The 18,428-nt window shown below is 37.2% G+C and overlaps 1 protein-coding gene across 1 annotated transcript in view; it reads left to right on the top strand.

The window, feature by feature from the left end:
* ppil2 (peptidylprolyl isomerase (cyclophilin)-like 2) overlaps positions 1-15,663 on the top strand; it is a 59,207-nt gene extending 43,544 nt beyond the window's left edge. The window contains 6 exon segments of the mRNA XM_052100057.1: positions 2,854-2,933; positions 7,346-7,402; positions 11,956-12,034; positions 12,466-12,522; positions 12,641-12,783; positions 15,564-15,663. Coding sequence (XP_051956017.1) covers positions 2,854-2,933; positions 7,346-7,402; positions 11,956-12,034; positions 12,466-12,522; positions 12,641-12,783; positions 15,564-15,663 — 516 coding nt within the window.
* Positions 15,664-18,428: the final 2,765 nt, after the last annotated feature.

The raw sequence follows: 18,428 nt of genomic DNA, 5'->3' as shown, positions 1-18,428 counted from the left end.
GTTTGTCATCATCATGTCTCCTGTGTATTTAAACCCTGCTGTTTCTCCATTCCCCTGTCGATTGTCGATGTATATGGATGCTTGTTTTCGTATTTCTTTATGTTTATCCTGCCAGTTTCCCATTGTATGTTTTCCGTGTTTTTGTTGTGTTTCCCCATTGCGGGTGTTTCCTTTGTTTTGGTTTTGTTTGTTTAGTTTTCAACCCTTCCAATAAAGCTAACCCTGCACTTAGATCCACGCCCCTTGTCTGCCTTCCTGCTCATCATAACATAACCAATGAATGGCTTACTTATATTTGTCTCTTTATACTAAGCTGGGATAGAAGAAAGTATTTTTACACAGAAAAAAGCTACATACTTCAGCTTTAAGTTTGACACCGGCTTAATATGTTTTCATTTGAAAACACATTATTTTTGCTACGTTTACATGCTCTAGCAGAGTTGGGGTCTTGATGTTGTGGCCTTGTTCTCAAGATGTCTTGAGACCATATAAACATGGTGTTGGTCTGGATCTGGGTCTCGATTTATCATCTTACTGAAGACCAACAGTGTATTTACTAGTGCTCTAAATGTGATAATTATTTCAACCACTAGTTAGCATGGCATCTTCACCATTACTTTAAAGTAATTGTAAGTGCAAGAACTATGGTCTAACAACACAAAGCAATCATTAGTTATTTATGGTATGGTTATAACTGTGTAAGGCAGGGTGCCAATGTGTTTGCATTCAAAGGCAAAGAGCAAATGTATGATCTTTTAGAAAATCAACAAACGAACTTTCTCGCAATTAGCAACTCTTCCTGAGGCACCACACCCCACTGAGCAAAGATTGCAAATTCACACCTCATTGTTGCCCTTCCACATCTGTCCCATTCTCTCCTCTCTCCCCATTCAGCTCAGAATCACCTAAGATCTGTATGTAACAAAAGTCTATATCTGATGTATACAAATAATGTAACTAGTGTAACATGTTTGGAATCATTTAAAATGTCCCAGTGCATCTGGTATAGTGTTCTTATTCCCAGGTTTGTAAAACTTAATGACAACAAAGTTATAAGGTCTTTGCCAAATGCTTTATAATTCTGGAGGTCTGTCTCCATCCCTGCTTGTATGTTAATGAAGTATGTCCCCAGGACTTCCAAACCTAACCACCCCAAAATCCCCTTTGTCCATGGTTTGGGTATTTAAGGAAAGGCGACACATTGCTCAGGGCTCTCTGTAATCAGACTATCCCAAACAGTTTACTGTTTGTAATTTATATCAAGCGATTGCAATTCCAATTTCTTATGTTTTGATAAAATGTCTAACTTTGACTTATCACTGTCTAATTGTAATTGATGAATTGATTATGTTACCTGGTCAATAAATTGTCAACATTTGATTTATTCTGACTGACTCTGAAATTGCTTTTCCCAAACAGATTGAACGATTCGTATGTTACCGCAAGTCTGCGTCAGATTAGTGACGACTAATATTTGGCATCGATTCAAGTGTACTTGGTTTGCAAAGACAAAAATGGAATTTCCGTTTAGAAGAGCAAACGCTGCTTGACCAATCTAAATCTGGGTGTCTAACCTCTGTTTTAATTTGATGTTTCTCCAGATAAGTGTACGTGGGAAACCATGCATGGCCAATCCAAAGCTATTATAAGAGAAGTTATGTTGGTCAACTTACATCTGTAATAGTGGCCGTGACCTCTACTGAAGAAAACGTTAAGTTACATTCAAGTGTATGCAATTCCATGGGGGCTATACTGAAGTATCTTTGATTGTGTATACGTGAACGTAACTGATCTCAGGTATATAGCAATTACCTCTGTTTGATGATCCAATACTGGCCGCTTGTGATCGTGAGACCCGCGGTGTAGAGAAAACACGCGAGGACCTCAAAGCGACATAGTTTCTTAATCTAAACGGGTAAAAATATAATTAAAGGAGTTAAAAGAATAATCAAACATTCGCTCACTTTTAATGATACTCAGATATCATTAAAAACCTTTTTCATTTATGGAGTCAGATGAAATAACGAGATAATACATAAGAGAAAATGTATTTCATTTAATATTGTTGTGTTGCGTAACAAGAAAGACAGTAACGCGCAGAGACCTTCACCTGTATTATTGGAGACCGCCATTGGACCGATAAACGGGCTTACAACTGCCATGTAGAGGCCATGACTTCATATTTCATGCTGCAGTTCTTGCATGTACTTGCCAACATGCTTAAGTCATGCACGAGGCTGTGTGACTCGACCCTTTTTTGTAAAATAAAGTGTTAAATATTGATTTTTTTTTTTTCACTTCAGAAGACATTAATCCAATGGAGTCGAATGGATTTCTTTTATGATGGAGCCTTAAAAATTTGGTATCCATTCTCTTGCATTTTTTATATTCTTCCAAAAATCTTTGTGTTCTGCAGAAAAAAATACAGTCATTCACATCTGGGCTGGCATGAGGATTAGAGAATTACATTTTTGGGTGAACTAATCCTTTACATTTCAACGCCTCTGATTGGCTGTTTTATTTATGCACTCAACAGACATGTCTACTTTTTTATCTTGATTGCATTACAGTATAAGGATAAACAGCTTTGTGACACCTGGGAGGTTGGGTGGTGGGGGAATAAAAGGAATGGGTGTACAAGCAGTGAAAATCATACCAATGCCATTCAGACCTCTACTGTGGTGGACAGCCTAGGAGCTACATCTTCTAGGCTGTCCACTATATTTGTAGTTGTCTGAAAAATGTCAGAGCCAGTGGTAACATTTGCATTTAAAAACTTTGAAGAAGATTCTGCAAATATAAATTCAGCATCTTGATTCATTCAAATTTACTGCCTGGTTCTTGGACCAGCAGGTCTGGGTCTTTGGGATAGTTCTTGGTCCTGATCTGGGTCTTGAAGAGTCTAGTTTTGGTCTGGATCTGGGTCTCGATGGGTCTGGGACTTAGGGAATCTGGTATTGGTCTGGATCTGGGAGGGCCTGGTCTTGACTATACCTCTACTCTCTTGTACCGCATACTTTGGAAAACGATGGTGTTAGGAAATGGAAAGCAGAGTGTTCAACCAAAAACGTATTAGTGTGGACATGGCCTATGTCTGGCATCAGTGCCTAACAACATCCCTTAAGTTCAACAGTACATCATCTTAACCTGTTTGGTACATAATATGTCATGTTTGTTTTTCTCACTCACATTTATATAATGTAAAGCAGTCCTGCCCACTGATAGTCTCGTAAATATATCTACCATGTTGTAAGCGTTATGACAAAATCTCTACTGGTTGACGTATTTCTACAATCTGATGGTATACCAGAATTGCATCCAGCTCTAGTCACAGACTATAGAGAAAATGTTTAATATATTATTAAAATATCTGGCTAAATAATTGCTAAACTAAATTGCTAAATTATAACCTTTTGTCTTTATCTTGAAATTAAAGTGCCTAAAGTGTTTAAAAATAATTAGATATATTGCATGATCTTATGAAAATTCCACAGAGTTATGCAATCATTTATAATTTATTGTTTATCTCTTTATTCATGAACTAAATCGTGTTAGTCACCATTGTTGTTTTGAATCTTATTAACCTTGATAGCCTTGCCGGTTGATTTCCCTCCACTTCCTATAACCTTTTTTTTTTTCTTCCATTTTAATCAATTCAGTGGCACGGTAGAAGGAAATATCAGCAAGGTCATAAATTATGCAGAAATGTCACCTGGGGAATGTTTATGATGGTGTGCTAATTTCAAAAGGCAGATTGGTGTGCAGTAAAGCCATTGCTTCACAACGACTCCAGCTGATGAGGTTGGACATTAAACACCTTAATGGTCTAAAACTAGAATTGTGCAAAACTGTGATCTAGTCATTTGAAATACAAATGATTTTAAAACTCCCATGAGTGTTAATTTGAGATTGTTTTACTCTGGATAGGGGCACCCGGCAAGGTTGCCCTCTTTCCCCATTATTCTTCTGCCTAAGCAGCCATGATAAGAAAGGAGGATGATTTTCCAGGGGTGGTGGGAGGTGTGGCGCATCTTGCTTTACACCGATGATTTTGTATTATTCGTCTCAAACCCTACTAGTTCTATGCCTTGCCTCCACAGAATTATTCATTAAGGGCATTAAGTATTTTGGTATTTTATTCCCAGCAAATTTGTGTGATTTTAGATCATTTCGACCCTTTAATTAAAAGTTTTTTGAGCAATGTGGGCAGGTGAGCTTCATGACATTTATCTATGATCAGAGGCCTTTCCAGCCTTGAAGGACATTCTGGGCTTAGCCCAGACAATTTTATTTTCACACTAGCGACCACTTCCCTGTAGTCCAAAGCTGGTGAGAGGGTATTCTTTGAGTTTTGCTCTGGCTGGGCCTGTTTCTACAGTTCCTAAATCTTCCACTCTAGTTCTATCCTCAACATCCTCTCTCCTCCCTGAATCATCTGTGATGCAAAAGAACAGATACAGCACATAACTTATTGCAAATCAGCTTCAAACAACTAATTCATCAAGTGCTACATATGTCAAATTGTAGACCAATACCATTGAAGTAAATGTATTGGGAAGAGCAGATCAGTGGGATTGCCCTAACGATCTATCATGATTCTTGAATTTTCATGTACATTACCATAATGTCATCACAAAAGAGTTATATTATAGTGAGTAAATTGAGGTAAAAAAAAATAGTGAATATAAATTATTTATATTTTTTTACATAAATAGTTAAAATGATGTATAAGATCCTAAGTTAAAGCAATACATGAATGACTTTAGTCTAAGTTCATTGACACACCATGGCATCAAACTGTATATAATTCTCCATGTTCATCTGTCAAAAACCTTTCATTAGGATCATTGGGATAAACAATGTTTCACTTTTAACTTTCTCTAAAGTAAAGTGACTGATGAATTGTTACCAGTTTCCATGCCTGATTCTGGCACAGCTGCTGCTCAGTCTGTTGCTAATCTTTGCTACCCTCTACAAAACCATTTAATCAAATCAAAGTGTATATTTACAACAAACTAATATCACAAAACAAGTCACAAATACATTTTATGTTAATGCTTATTGGTTATCCTTAGAGAAAACAACACCTGATAAACAAGAAAAGTACGCTCCGAACTGGACTCGAACCGAAGTCTCCGGCGTGAGAGACGTATGCGTTAACAAGGAGGGTACAGACTTTAGCGTCAGTCGCTAGTGCACCTCTTAAGGTCAGGAGAGTGAGGTTTACACACTGCACAGTTATCTACCTGCTGGCTCTCGTTACAAGTGCAGTGGAATAAAAAAATAGTGTTCCTGGCTACCCACTGACTTCTTTCGGAAAAATCCCCAAAGCCTCATTTGCTTCATTTTTGCTGTCTTTCCTGCTAACTGCTGTTAACTCGCCAATAAGTAACGTTAGTTGATGTCAACTCCTCCCCTACCTGCTGCATATTCAACAGAGAGGAAGAAACGGAGTAGCCCATAGGCTACCAACAGCAAAGAAGCTTATTCTATAGGCTAGATTATTTTTAAGACTTATGTCTATTTTTACAGGCTGTATGCAGTATGTGCAATGCCAAAGCACAATGAAATAAGGCAACTTATGTTTTACATAGGCTATTGTCCGGTTTCATATTTGTCAATCAACATTTCAAAATACATTCGGGGCTACACTCAAAACATTCGGGGCTGAAGCCCCGGCAAAATTGGCTGACACCCCGTCTGTCTATGATTGTGAAGTTTAATGTTATTAAAATTAATTGTATTCCAAAATTCAACTACCTGCTACAATCTCTCCCTGTAGATGTCCCTAGCAATTTGATAGCATAGACAAGTCCTTCATTTGGAATGGTAAACATTTCAGTAAGTTGCATAGGCTGATTGACAAAGGTTGGCTATGCCTACACGAGATTTTGTTTTATTATTATTATGCATTCGGTCCTAGACATTTGGCTCATTTGTTGCTTCCAAATGAGAGAGAGCCCCTTCCTGGTTTTGTATTGAACAGGAAGTCCTTGCCCCTATTTCGCCATTGCAAAGCCTTTCTATCAAACTAATCGGTGAAGTTAAGTTACACCCCGTTAACTCACATTTGCACTCAATATTGACAAAAGTGTGCAGAGTGTTTAATTCAGACATTTATTTAAATGTTGCCTCGAGTGTATGGCTGAACACAAAATTAGGTATTAATAAGTCTCCTTTCTGACAGACAGAGTGGATTGTGAGTGAGGTTAATATACTCTGTGACCTATATAATCACCAGTGTCATGATCACCAGACAATTGTTTTAAGGGGATGGAAGTTGGCTGGAGTGCCCCCATTTCAGGAGTGGTGCTCAGAGATGGGGAGGGTGGCGGCTTTCGAAGAAGGGTCATCTAGAAGACTAGAAATATTTGGCGTTCTTGGTGGGCTCTGGGTGGGGCAGTGGAGAGAGATGTGTTTGTGTGTGTGTGTGTGTGTGTGTGTGTGTGTGTGTGTGTGTGTGTGTGTGTGTGCTCATGTGTGACCACAGGGGATTGGGAGAGGTAGGGGTGGTAGTAGGGGTTAAATGTATTTTTCTGTTTTGTTTTTCTTTGTTTGTTGTGTGAATGTTAATTACAAAAAGAACCGAGAGATTTTAAGACAGCATTTAGGTTATCCATATTTATGTCAAAACAACACAAGAATGTCAAAGATGATGAAAGGTGCCAAGTTTTTAGAAACTTTAACACCATTCCTCAACAAAAGTTTTGATTTAATGACTGTAACAATGGAAAATGGTACATCCCTGAAGGGTAAAGTACTTAAATATTTGCCTTGAATGCATGTGATCGTTATTTCAAAATAAAAATTATATATGGGTAAAAGGTAAAAAGTATTTTTCATATTAATTATTTTTAATCATATATTGAAGTTTTCTTTGGGTTATACTATTTGGGATATTTGACAACCTAGTTGTCTTACTTTGTGCAACCTCCCTTTGCCAAGATAACAGCTCTCTATATATCTGAATATACTTCAGATGTATTTTACTCATAACAATTTCTAGGGGTGCCAATAATTGTGGCAAATGTGTTTTGGAGAAAAATATGTATTTAATTAATTAGATATTTTCCCCCTTTCAATTAGTTTACTTCAATTAAAGGTTCGATTTTTGTTAATATTTTGAATGAAAAATCAAAAGGATAAACAATTAAGACATATTTTCCACAGCCTTCTTCGCTCATATTTACCAAGGGTGCCAATATTTTTGGCCACAACTGTAGAAGAGGTGTATTTAAGTAATTCTTTTGTGAACTGGACTTTTTATGTATTTTTGAATAACTTAATCGATCCAGACACAATAAAATCATGTCTTTGACTCCTTTGCTGTTTCTTTTTTGTTCAGCTTCATCACGTTTCGCTCATGCGCATACCTGGACAGGAAGCATACTGTATTTGGAAGGTAAAATCATTTATAGGTTTATTTGTGCCTTTTGACATCTCTACTTGTCATTTACATTCCCATTGCTAAGGCTTAAGAGTACTCTGTTGGTTTGGCTATAGAAAGACTTTGTAAAGTGTATAATAGTGTGTGGCAGCGGGGGCGTGGTCAAGCGCCCGTCCGGGAGAGAAAAGCGGTAAGGGCGTTTACACCTGAGCTAGATTATGTCTAACACCTGTCTCTAATTTCAGTGAGCACGGGGAGAGCGGCATAAAAGGCAGCCAGAGGGCCTCCATGAGAGGGACATAAGAATGACTGTGGTTGTGTGTGATAAAAGCTGACTGTTTAAAAGTGCTCTGTGCACGTTGTGATTGAAAAGAATAAAGAACCTCACCTCTGAGCCGCTGTGTCAAGTGTCATCCCTCGGAGGAGGTCGTTACATAGTGTTTGTTTGAAAGGAAGTTTATTTGGTTTCTAAAATGAGCTGCTCTCTGCTAAAGGTCAGCAATGGATCAGTAAACATAGACAGTAGCTTTACCTGTGTCACTGCTGGAGCTCTGAATGTGTTTGTGTATCTGTATGTGTGTGCTTGCATTAGGGTCGGCATGTGAATTCCTCTTAAAGAATATACAGCGTGTGTGTGTCTGTGTGTGTGTGTGTGTCTATATTTGTATAAATGTACAAACCTTTAACACTCTAAAAAATAAACATTTAGTAACAAATGCAAATAAAATGGGTTTTTATGAGAAAATAAATCTGTTAATCATAAGTGGCTGGTAACTGCAGCATATAGAGTGTTTTTTCAACGTTTTCAACAATTTCCTGTCAGACTGATTAATTTTCATTAAGACTAGCCTGTGTAGCTCAGCGAGTATTGACACTGACTACCACCCCTGGAGCTGCGAGTTCGAATCCAGGGTGTGCTGAGTGACTCCAGCCAGGTCTCCTAAGCAACCAGATTGGCCCGGTTGCTAGGGAGGGTACAGTCACATGGGGTAACTTCCTCGTGGTTGTGATTTGTGGTTCTCGCTCTCAATGGGGCGCTTGGTAAGTTATGCGTGGATCGCGGAGAGTAACATGAGCCTCCCATGCTGTGAGTCTCAGCGGTGTCATGCACAACGAGCCATGTGATGAGATGTGTGGATTGATGGTCTCAGAAGCGGAGACAACTAAGACTTATCCACCGCCAGCCGGATTGAGGTGAGTAACCGCGCCGACCTACTAAGTAGTGGGAATTGGGCATTCCAAATTGGGAGAAAAAGGGGATCAAATTAAAAAATAAATAAATAACAGATTTCAACTTTTTTCTTTTGTTATATGAAGATAAAATTTAAATATATGCCTTTTTATGTACACATTTTACTGTTTTAGCCTTGTCCCAGACCAAGACTTTATGTATTAAACTATGAAATCCACGCTAAAAATACAAATTATTACATGTTTTAAACTATGATAATCTAACCAGAAAGTAAAATAAACAAACCATTTCATTATTTATTGCATGAAAATTATTCGATCAGTTTTTCAAAAATGATGCCTGTCCCACAGTTTTGGTGTCATTTCCATCACACCAAACAATTTAGCCCCTAACAAAGTTTTTCAAAAGTTGAGATGAAATATGACACAAGTGATGTTTAAAGAAAACAAAGAAAATTGAAGATGAATAGCACTTGTGAGCAAAGTATTTTTATGGGGCATCATTTCCAATCAAGCTGTCATTTTGCCAAATTATGCAAAAAGTGTGAAAATATTATTAGGCTATAAAGGCTTTTATTTAAAAATGTTAATGTCATTTCCAAAACTGTTATTTCCACCACATCATTTTATTTTACACTGTAATGAAGTTGAGATGTGGTGGAAATTACGCAGTGGTGGGAATTTTCATGACTCTACACATAAATACTTGTCTATTGTGCAAATGATTATATATATTTTAAAAATAATGCAAAATACATGAAAATAATTTCACGGCCAGTTAATTTATTCACCATGCCAGGTGTGATGATTGTAATTTTGTGCAAAGTTTATGTATTTAGTCTGCACCCTAAGAGGATGTGTATTTTGGACAGTTCATGTATAAATTCAATTGAACATTTCTGTGTAAATGTCTTTCTGGGGTAAAGCATGTCTTCTGTTGAATCAGAACATTCCAGAACACTCAACTCACACAATCTATGGAAAAGTCTTGCCCATTTGGCACTGAGTTGAAATCCTTGGGCTCTAGCTGTGGAATTCAGAGGCTTGTCAACATAAGCCTGAACCAAACTCTTGTGTACACACACTCACAAACTCACACTCATCAAACACACTCACATCCACCCCACATCAACAGAAACTCTGTGTACTTACTGAGCACGTGTAGGGAAACTACATGCACACACCCCTTGACCCTCAGCCTATGGGGCACCTAGAAACCTGAGCACCTCTTAAAAGAGCAAATCTCCCATGGTAACAAGAGGCCCCTCAGGAACTGCTGTATAAAGAAAGAAAGTACACAGTATGTGTGCATATAGATCTAACAAAACAGACGAGAAATGGGCCATAATTTACTGGCCATGTGCACAATAAAGAGTTGGTTGCAGTCCTCCATAGTTAGAGGATTGGTTCACTCAAAATAGAAAATTCTGTCATTATTTACTCACCTTCATGTTCTTCCAAACTCATAATTTTATGTGCTCGGTGGGACAAAAAAAGGATGATTTTAGAAGAATATGTCATGCTGATCTTTTCCATAAAATTAAAACAAATGGTGACCAGGGACTGCTTCAAAAAGTAGTCCATACAACTTGGGCGCTGTTTTCCATGTCCTCTGAAGACATACAATAGCCTTGTGTGAGGAACAGAGCAAAACCGATGTCATTATTCTCTGAAAATCTCATTCATGCTTCTGCATATTCAGAATCGGCGCATCGTGATAAAGGAATAGTTCACCTCAAAATAAAAATCCTGTCATTGTTTTGTTTACTGTAGCCAACGATTTTGAAGATGTGATGGATGGATAAATGATCGAGAGATTGATGGATGGATAGAGGGATCATCTATTCATCATAGATAGATAGATAGATAGATAGATAGATAGAAACAAATGATAGATCATATATGGATATCTAGATGATAGATGGATGAATGAAGAAAAAAGTGATAGTTGGGTATATGGATGGATAAATGGATAGATAGGTAGATGATAGATAAATAGAAAAATGTGTGATAGATTGATATATGGATGATAGATGGATAGAAAAAAGTGTGATGATGGATGGATGGAAGGAAGATTCATGGAAAGATGGATGGATGGATGGATAGATAGACAGAAAAAAGAATGATGAATGGATGGATGGCAGATAGATGGATGGATGGATATATGGTTAGATAAATATTAAAAAGAGTGATGGATGGATAGAAAAAAGATTGAGTATTTTCTCAACCAAATTCTTGAGGTATCACCCTGGGATACTTTTTAAACAGTATTGAAGGAGTTCCCATCTATATGCCGGGCACAGTGGATGCTTTTCATAATTATTCAGTCCAAGTCATCCATTTAAAAAAAATAAAAAAAATAATAACATTTTAGTTTTGTAATTAATGAAATAAATGAATATGTTGTCACAATTATATATTTTTTTAACAAAACTAATTTCAAACATTTAAGCATACCTCTTCATATCAAAAGGTTTTTAAGATCGTGAGAAACATTTCAGCCAAGTGACCCCAAACTTTTGAACGGTAGTGTAGATAGATAGATAGAAAAGGAGTGATAGATGGATATGTGGTATATGGATAGATGAGATGGATTTAGTTAGTTATGGATGGAAGAAAAAAGAGATGGAAGGATGGATAGAAAAAAGTGATAGTTGGGTATATGGATGTATAAAAGGATAGATAGATAGATAGATAGATAGATAGATAGATAGATAGATAGATAGATAGATAGATAGATAGATAGATAGATAGATAGATAGATAGATAGATAGATGGCAGAGATATGGATGGATTGATGGATGTTTTTACATCATAGAAAAAGAGTGATTGATTGATAGATGGATGGATATTGACCTGTTTCTGTGATGTCACTTTTTCCTTGCAGCTACCATATTTGTGACCATCAGCTGAACTAAATAATGGCAGTGAATGGACAAACACTCATAAAACGATATCAAGAATAAAACTCAAAAAATACTTCCATGCCAAGTCACAGGAAAGGTATATTCAGGTCTGAGGTCAGCACAAATATTGCCAAATTTGACTTTCGCAGACATTTAAATATATGACCGGCGAGTACACATGACTACTGGTACATCACCGTAAACATATCTCATTTAGAAGTGGGTGATTGGGACACAGTGTACAGTGCTTTGGTAAACTCTAAGGATAAAAGAAGCGCTATATAAGTGCAGACCATTTACCATATATGGATGATAAATGAATGAATAGATGGATGTTGATAAGAAAACGATAACCGGATTTTCATTTTTGGGTGAAAGAGTTCGATTCAGTCTCATTGGATATATTATCATAATATCTCATGTACTGTTTGCGGCTGGATTTAAACAGGGAATTTAATCTTTCTTTCTTAGGGTGGTTGGTGGTTTTGAGACTCTCACCGCGATGGAGAATGTTGAAAGTGATCCTAAGACAGATAAACCCAAACCCAAGGTGCTGAAGCAATTTCTTTCTCTGTAACATCAGAAATGTAGAATCTTATGGGACAAACGCATTTCTGCACCGTAGTGTTTTTTCGTTGACTCCAGCTTATCTGCTGTCATCCCCAAATGCTTGAGAATGTTTCCTCTGAGAATACTCCCATTTAAAAGAGCCGTGTTGAGAATATTGATTTAATTATTTCACTTTGTTCTCTTTCCTTTATTGTTTATTTGTTTGGGTTATCAAGCATGTTTCTATGCTTCATGTCTTGTTACCCAAATAAAACTGCATTTTAGCTTAGTGCAGCAGATTTTTTGACATCTAGGATTGGTGCTTTCCATTTTTCCCTGTGCTTTCAAAGATTTCAAATTGCAAAGGTAGCACCAGGCACATGGGCTGTCACTCAAACGTTCAGTCTGTTTCTTTCACATTCTCAGTCAGAGATAAAGGTGCTGAGCGCTACAGTATTTGTGGACCCTTATGAGGAAGCAGATGCACTGGTCAGTATTTGTGTTTTTTGTACACACACACACACACAGTCAATGTCATACTTCATATTGTTTTCATAGCGCCCAGTACATGCATGGTTAATGTCAGTGTGATACTGTGTGTTTTTAGATTGCAGCCGAGCATGAGAAGGAAATACAGAAACAAGAGGATGAGACAGTGCAAACTTCTGCTTCAGTTACCAAGACAAAAACAGAATTGCAGCATAAAACCTTCAGACCAAGAGTGGGCAAATACATTAACATGGCTGCCAAGTGAGTTCACATTCATTCATGTTTTTGAATATGAGAGCCTTATAGGAGGCCGTTCACACTAAACATGTTTTTGCGCCTATCTGCGCTGTAAATGTGCTAGATTGACTTCTTTGACCTTTATGCCACATTCCTCTGTTTTTACACAGGAGCGTCACATTTTTAAGACATTGTGTCAAAATAAACGTATAAAAGCGTCTCGAGTCCTGCATCCTGTTTGTTGCACTGCATCTATTATTTTTCTTAATGCAAGAATGCATTCAGTCTCAAATATGGCAAGAATTTACAGACCTTGTTAGTTTACAGGATATTGCATAATTGAGTGATTATTCAGGGTTTTTCCTCTGCTTCTAACACCGAAGTGATTCATACTGTATACATTAAGTCTGTTGACTGTATGAAGTATTTTGAAATGAAATTAAAGCTGATATGTGTAATGTTTTCAGTTGAAATTATTTATCATATTCCAGCTTAATATTTGTACTACTGTATAAGTAAGCCATTTGTTAGTTGATTTCACCTAAAATTGTAATGCTGTGGCTCTCTGCATGTTCTGAGCAGTTCTGTTCAAATGGTAAATGGTCTGCACTTTTATAGCGCTTTTTTTAACCTTAGCGGTTTTCAAAGCGCTTTACACTGTTACTCATTCACACACACACTCACACACCAATGAAGGCAGAGCTGCCATGCAAGGTGCTAGCCTGACATTGGGATCAGTGTCTTGCCCAAGGACATTTCAAGTCATGTGGGCCAGGAATTGAACCACCAACACGGTGGTAGAGTGGCCAACCCGCACTACCTCCTGAGCCCCAGCCGCCCCTGTTCAATTACACTTACATTCACAGTCTCCACAGTTTTGAATTACAATATACTTTGTATACACCCCCGGTGCCGACATGTTTGTGTGACATCACGCACCTGTACCTCGGTAAATCGTGGTTCAAAATTTCCACACAAGTTTCCAAGTTGCAATTCCGACTTCAGGTGGTGTTCCATTGCACTTTTCCTAATAGGAAGCTGGAAAATCCCACTTTCCAAGTTGAATTGAACGCAGCATAAGTTGTGAAATTTTTAATAATTCCCAGCTATAGAATTTCAGATTTATTTAATCAAATTGTTTATTATGTTTCCGGAGTGTTAGTTATTCACGTTTTTGAGACGTTAACGACATTACATCATAAATTAGCATAATTAATTCTGATTCAAAGTAATGGCCAGAATCATCCAATCACTGTCAAACATGTTCAAATAAAATTAAGCATTATTAAATTCTGAATCTATGTACTGATTACCATTGTCCCATGTCTGCCAAACATGTTGAGTGGTCCAAACATCATCTGCACCCTGAAACTGAACTTTTGGTCAGATTAAAGTAGGATGCTCCCTTGCTCTTTATTTAGTAAATGACATAACTATTAAATATTTGTAATATTTATGTTCTAATTTTACATGACCTCTGTAGTGCGTGTTTGTGGTTGGTGGGGAGGGGGATGTTCAAGGGGAGGCGTTTAATATATACAGTATAATTGATTCTGTATTTTATGTTGTGTTTTTCTGTCTTGTGGAGTCAATAAAAACTGTTAATAACAAATAGTGTGCCTTTCGTATAGCAAATCTAAAATACAATGTCCATGCATGTGTATGTGGGGTTGCACGAGGATAAAGTTTTCTTTATTGTAGGATATCTTGATTTGATCCTTTGCACTCTAGTTTACGATATCCATTAAAAATGTCCTTTAATGATAGAGGATATTCCTCTTTATGTATAAAGGGCAAATTTGATCTTGTCTTAGCTGCTCTCATTAACAAAAAAAGTATTTCTCTGCACATGCATAAATACGCAGAATCGTTATATACTTAAGCTTAAGGTCTAATCATGTTAATTGAGGGTGTTTGTGGGTGTCTGTGGTGATGGGTTTGTCCCACGGCACAGTAGGTCTCAGGATATGAGCAGAGATAACTGAGAACAGCAGGAGATCATTCTTATTCTTCACAACCCCACTGTTTCTCTCTCTCTCTTACACACACACACACACACACACACCTTAACCCACTGACTGAAAGAGAAGGACTAATGCTCACACCAGAGTTCTGGATCACAAACACACCCACAGTTCACCACAGCTCCATCTCTCACACATACAACTGCCTGTGTTTGGGTTTTATTCAATAAATCAAGTCTGGTAATTATTGACTTGTTGCCCATGTTGTACTGTATTTTTTCCCATAAGTCCTCTTATAATGTTACTCAAGGTTTCATGATCTCTGTGATGATTGGCTAACCTCTTTGTGTATCGTATACTTCCAGGTTGAATTAACTTCAAAATGAAATGACATAATTTAAGAGTTATATATTTATTTAGGACAGCATCAAACAACTAGGGTGGCATTAATAACTTAAACATATACATGTACTCTACATATAAACTAATATATCTAGAATACAAACTATTTTATTTTACCCCAGTCAAAATATAGTAAAAAACAGAAGCAATTAACACATTTTTTTGCTTCAAAAAAGATAAGAAATAAAGACCCTTTAAGGATGCACAGGGTCTCAGTTGAATCAGTAAATAATTAATGGGCAAAAGTTAATCATTATCTAGCATTGCTTAAGTGTCCAAATTTGTTTTGGGGTCACTGAAGTTGGCGCTGCTCCATCATTCAATAACTGCGCTGAAATGTGCCAAACAAACGGTTCAAGTCAAACTCAAACCATCACTATTGAATCAATTACACAAACATAATTAACTTGAAATGTCTTATTCACTCTGCTTTATAAGGAAACATTCCCATCCAGATGGTGACAAACCCTCCACTAGTGAAGCGCCTGCCAAGAAACCCAATGGTAGAATAGGATTTGGAGACTTCAGTTCCTGGTAGAAGCTTGATATGCTGTGCTGTACTGTCCTGCTTAATAGTGGCAGATTCTGTCTCTGTACATGTTTGAATTATTTTTATTTTGCTATTTTGTAAAGGAATGATGAACGTTTTTGTATTTTAATGGTATAGTTCACCCAAAAATTTGTAATTCTGTCATTGTTTACTCACCCTCATGTTGTTCCAAACCTGTATGAGTTTCATTTGTAGAACACAGTTTTAGTCTCAGTCACCAGTCACATTCATTAATTTATTCTATACAATGAAAGTGAATGACTGAGGTGTTCCACAGAAGAAGGAAAGTCACACAGTTTTGGAATAACATGAGGGTGAGTAAACGATGACAGCATTTTTGGGTGAACTAGTGGCAGAGATTCTTCAGTTGACATGTAGTTTAGTTCTACATGTTTCTTTACAGTGAAAACTAAGCCCTGTTAATAATTATTTTTTTATTTTTGGTCATATGAAATTATGTCATCTATGCGGTAATAAACGGGTTTTGCTAAAAGTCTGGCTTGTTCATGATTCAGTGTTTTTTTCTTTTCTTCAGCCATGTCAACTTTTACACTTCAGGTTTGGTGTACATGAGGGTCAGTATATAATATAATTTTCATTTTTGGGTGAACCCTCATTTTTAAATATCAGTCTTACTCAATAAGGGACCTTACTGAGGCAATACAAATTTGACATTTTCTAAAAAGGCAAAATTTGCTATTTCCTTTGAATCAGTTATTTTTTCCTTTGCGCTCTGATTCATCGCACAATGTCCAGTATGCTGCATTGAAAAAACACCATTCTTTGTATTTGACAATATTTCTCTGCTTGTGGTCATTGTGTCTGTGGTTTTCAATGCCTTTTCCTAGGGGTTTTCCTGTGCTTGCTAGCTTCGTCCTTGGCTGTTCTTGCTGAGTGGGTAGTTTTATTTTTATACAGATATGAACCAAATATGGTCCATTCTGTGCTGAGGGCCAATTACACTCACTCACTGTTTCTGAAAGTTATTGCCTAATTCACTTCCTCCAGTTTGCATCATTATCACTCTCTTTCACTTTGGCTATGTTCAGAATGGATTACTGGCTTTCTGAATAGTATGCAGTATATACCAGGGTTCGATACAAATTAATCTGATTAATCATTTGGATGATTTTGATATTGAGTCTTAAATCACAAGATAGATCTTTACGTGCAGCCCTCTACAATGCAAGTACGTGACTAGCATATGTGACCACATTTTATGCTATGTAACTGAACTTTTTGTGATTAGACAAGCTTTCCATTTTGCACTTGCTCCACAAATCAGTTTAAATGCTTGTTAATAGATAAAATTATGTACATAAAAAAATAAACATCTAACAATATATATATTATATATATTTGAAGTCAGAATTTTTCATACACTTATTTTGAATTCATTAAAACAAATTTTTTAACCACTCAGTACCACTTTTAACACAGATTTTATATTAGCAAACTATAGTGCATGACACAAGTAATTTTCCCAACAATTGTTTACAGACAGATTGTTTCACATTTAATTGACTATATCAATTCCAGTCTTTAGACTATTAGCCGATTAGCTTCTGATAGGAGGTGTACTGAATTGGAGGTGTACCTGTGGATGTATTTTAAGGCCTACCTTCAAACTCAGTGCCCCTTTGCTTGACTGGGAAAATCAAAAGAAATCAGCCAAGACCTCATACCGCTCAAGAAGTAGACACATTCTGTCTCCTAGAGATGAATGTAGTTTGGTGCAAAAAGTGCAATCAATCCCTGAACAACAGCTAAGGACCTTGTGAAGATGCTGGAGGAAACAGGTAGACAAGTATCTATATCCACAGTAAAACAAGTCCTATATCGACATAACCTGAAATGTTGCTCAGCAAGGAAGAAGCCACTGCTTCAAAACTGCCATAAAAAAGTTTGCAAGTGCATGTGTGGACAAATATCTTTTTGGAGGTATGTCCTCTGGTCTAATGAAACAAAAATTTAAGTGTTTGGCCATAATGACCATTGTTATGTTTGGAGGAAAAAGGGTGTGGCTTGCAAGCCGAAGAACACCATCCCAACTGTGAAGCATGGCGATGGCAGCATCATGTTGTGGGGGTACTTTGCTGCAGGAGGGACTGGTGCACTTCACAAAATAGATGGCATCATGAGAAGGAAAATTATGTGGATATATTGAAGCAACATCTCAAGACATCAGCCAGGAAGTTAAAGCTTGATTGCAAATGGCTCTTCCAAATGGATAATGACCCCAAAACAACCTCCAAATTTGTGGCAAAATGGCTTAATGACAAAAAAGTCAAGGTATCGGAGTGGCCATCTCAAATCCCTGACCTCAGTTTGATAGAAAGTTTGCGGGCAGAAATGAAAAAGCATGTGCAAGCAAGGAGACCTACAAACCTGACTCAGTTACACTAGTTCTGTCTGGAGGAATGGGCCAAAATTAAAGCAACTTATTGTGAGAAGTTTGTGGAAGGCAACCCAAAACTTTTCAATCAAGTTAAACAATTTAAAAGCAATGCTACCAAATACTAACAAATTGTATGTAAACTTCAGACCCACTTGGAATGCGATGAAAGATATGTAAGCGCAGTGTAGTTCTAGCGGGAAGTCTAGCAGCTGTACATCATCGCACCATTAGCTGGGTAATTCCCAGCCAATCACATGTAAGCTGTTGCTTTGTCTGCTCACAATCTATCACATTGCTGTTTCAGTGTGCTAACACGGCAACCTCCACCACCCCACCACCACCAGTTGAGTCCCGT

Source organism: Xyrauchen texanus, chromosome 3 (genome assembly GCF_025860055.1).
Source record: "Xyrauchen texanus isolate HMW12.3.18 chromosome 3, RBS_HiC_50CHRs, whole genome shotgun sequence".
Lineage (NCBI taxonomy): Eukaryota > Metazoa > Chordata > Actinopteri > Cypriniformes > Catostomidae > Xyrauchen > Xyrauchen texanus.
The sequence above is the reverse complement of the archived record's forward strand: the minus strand, read 5'-3'. Positions and strand labels throughout refer to the sequence as shown.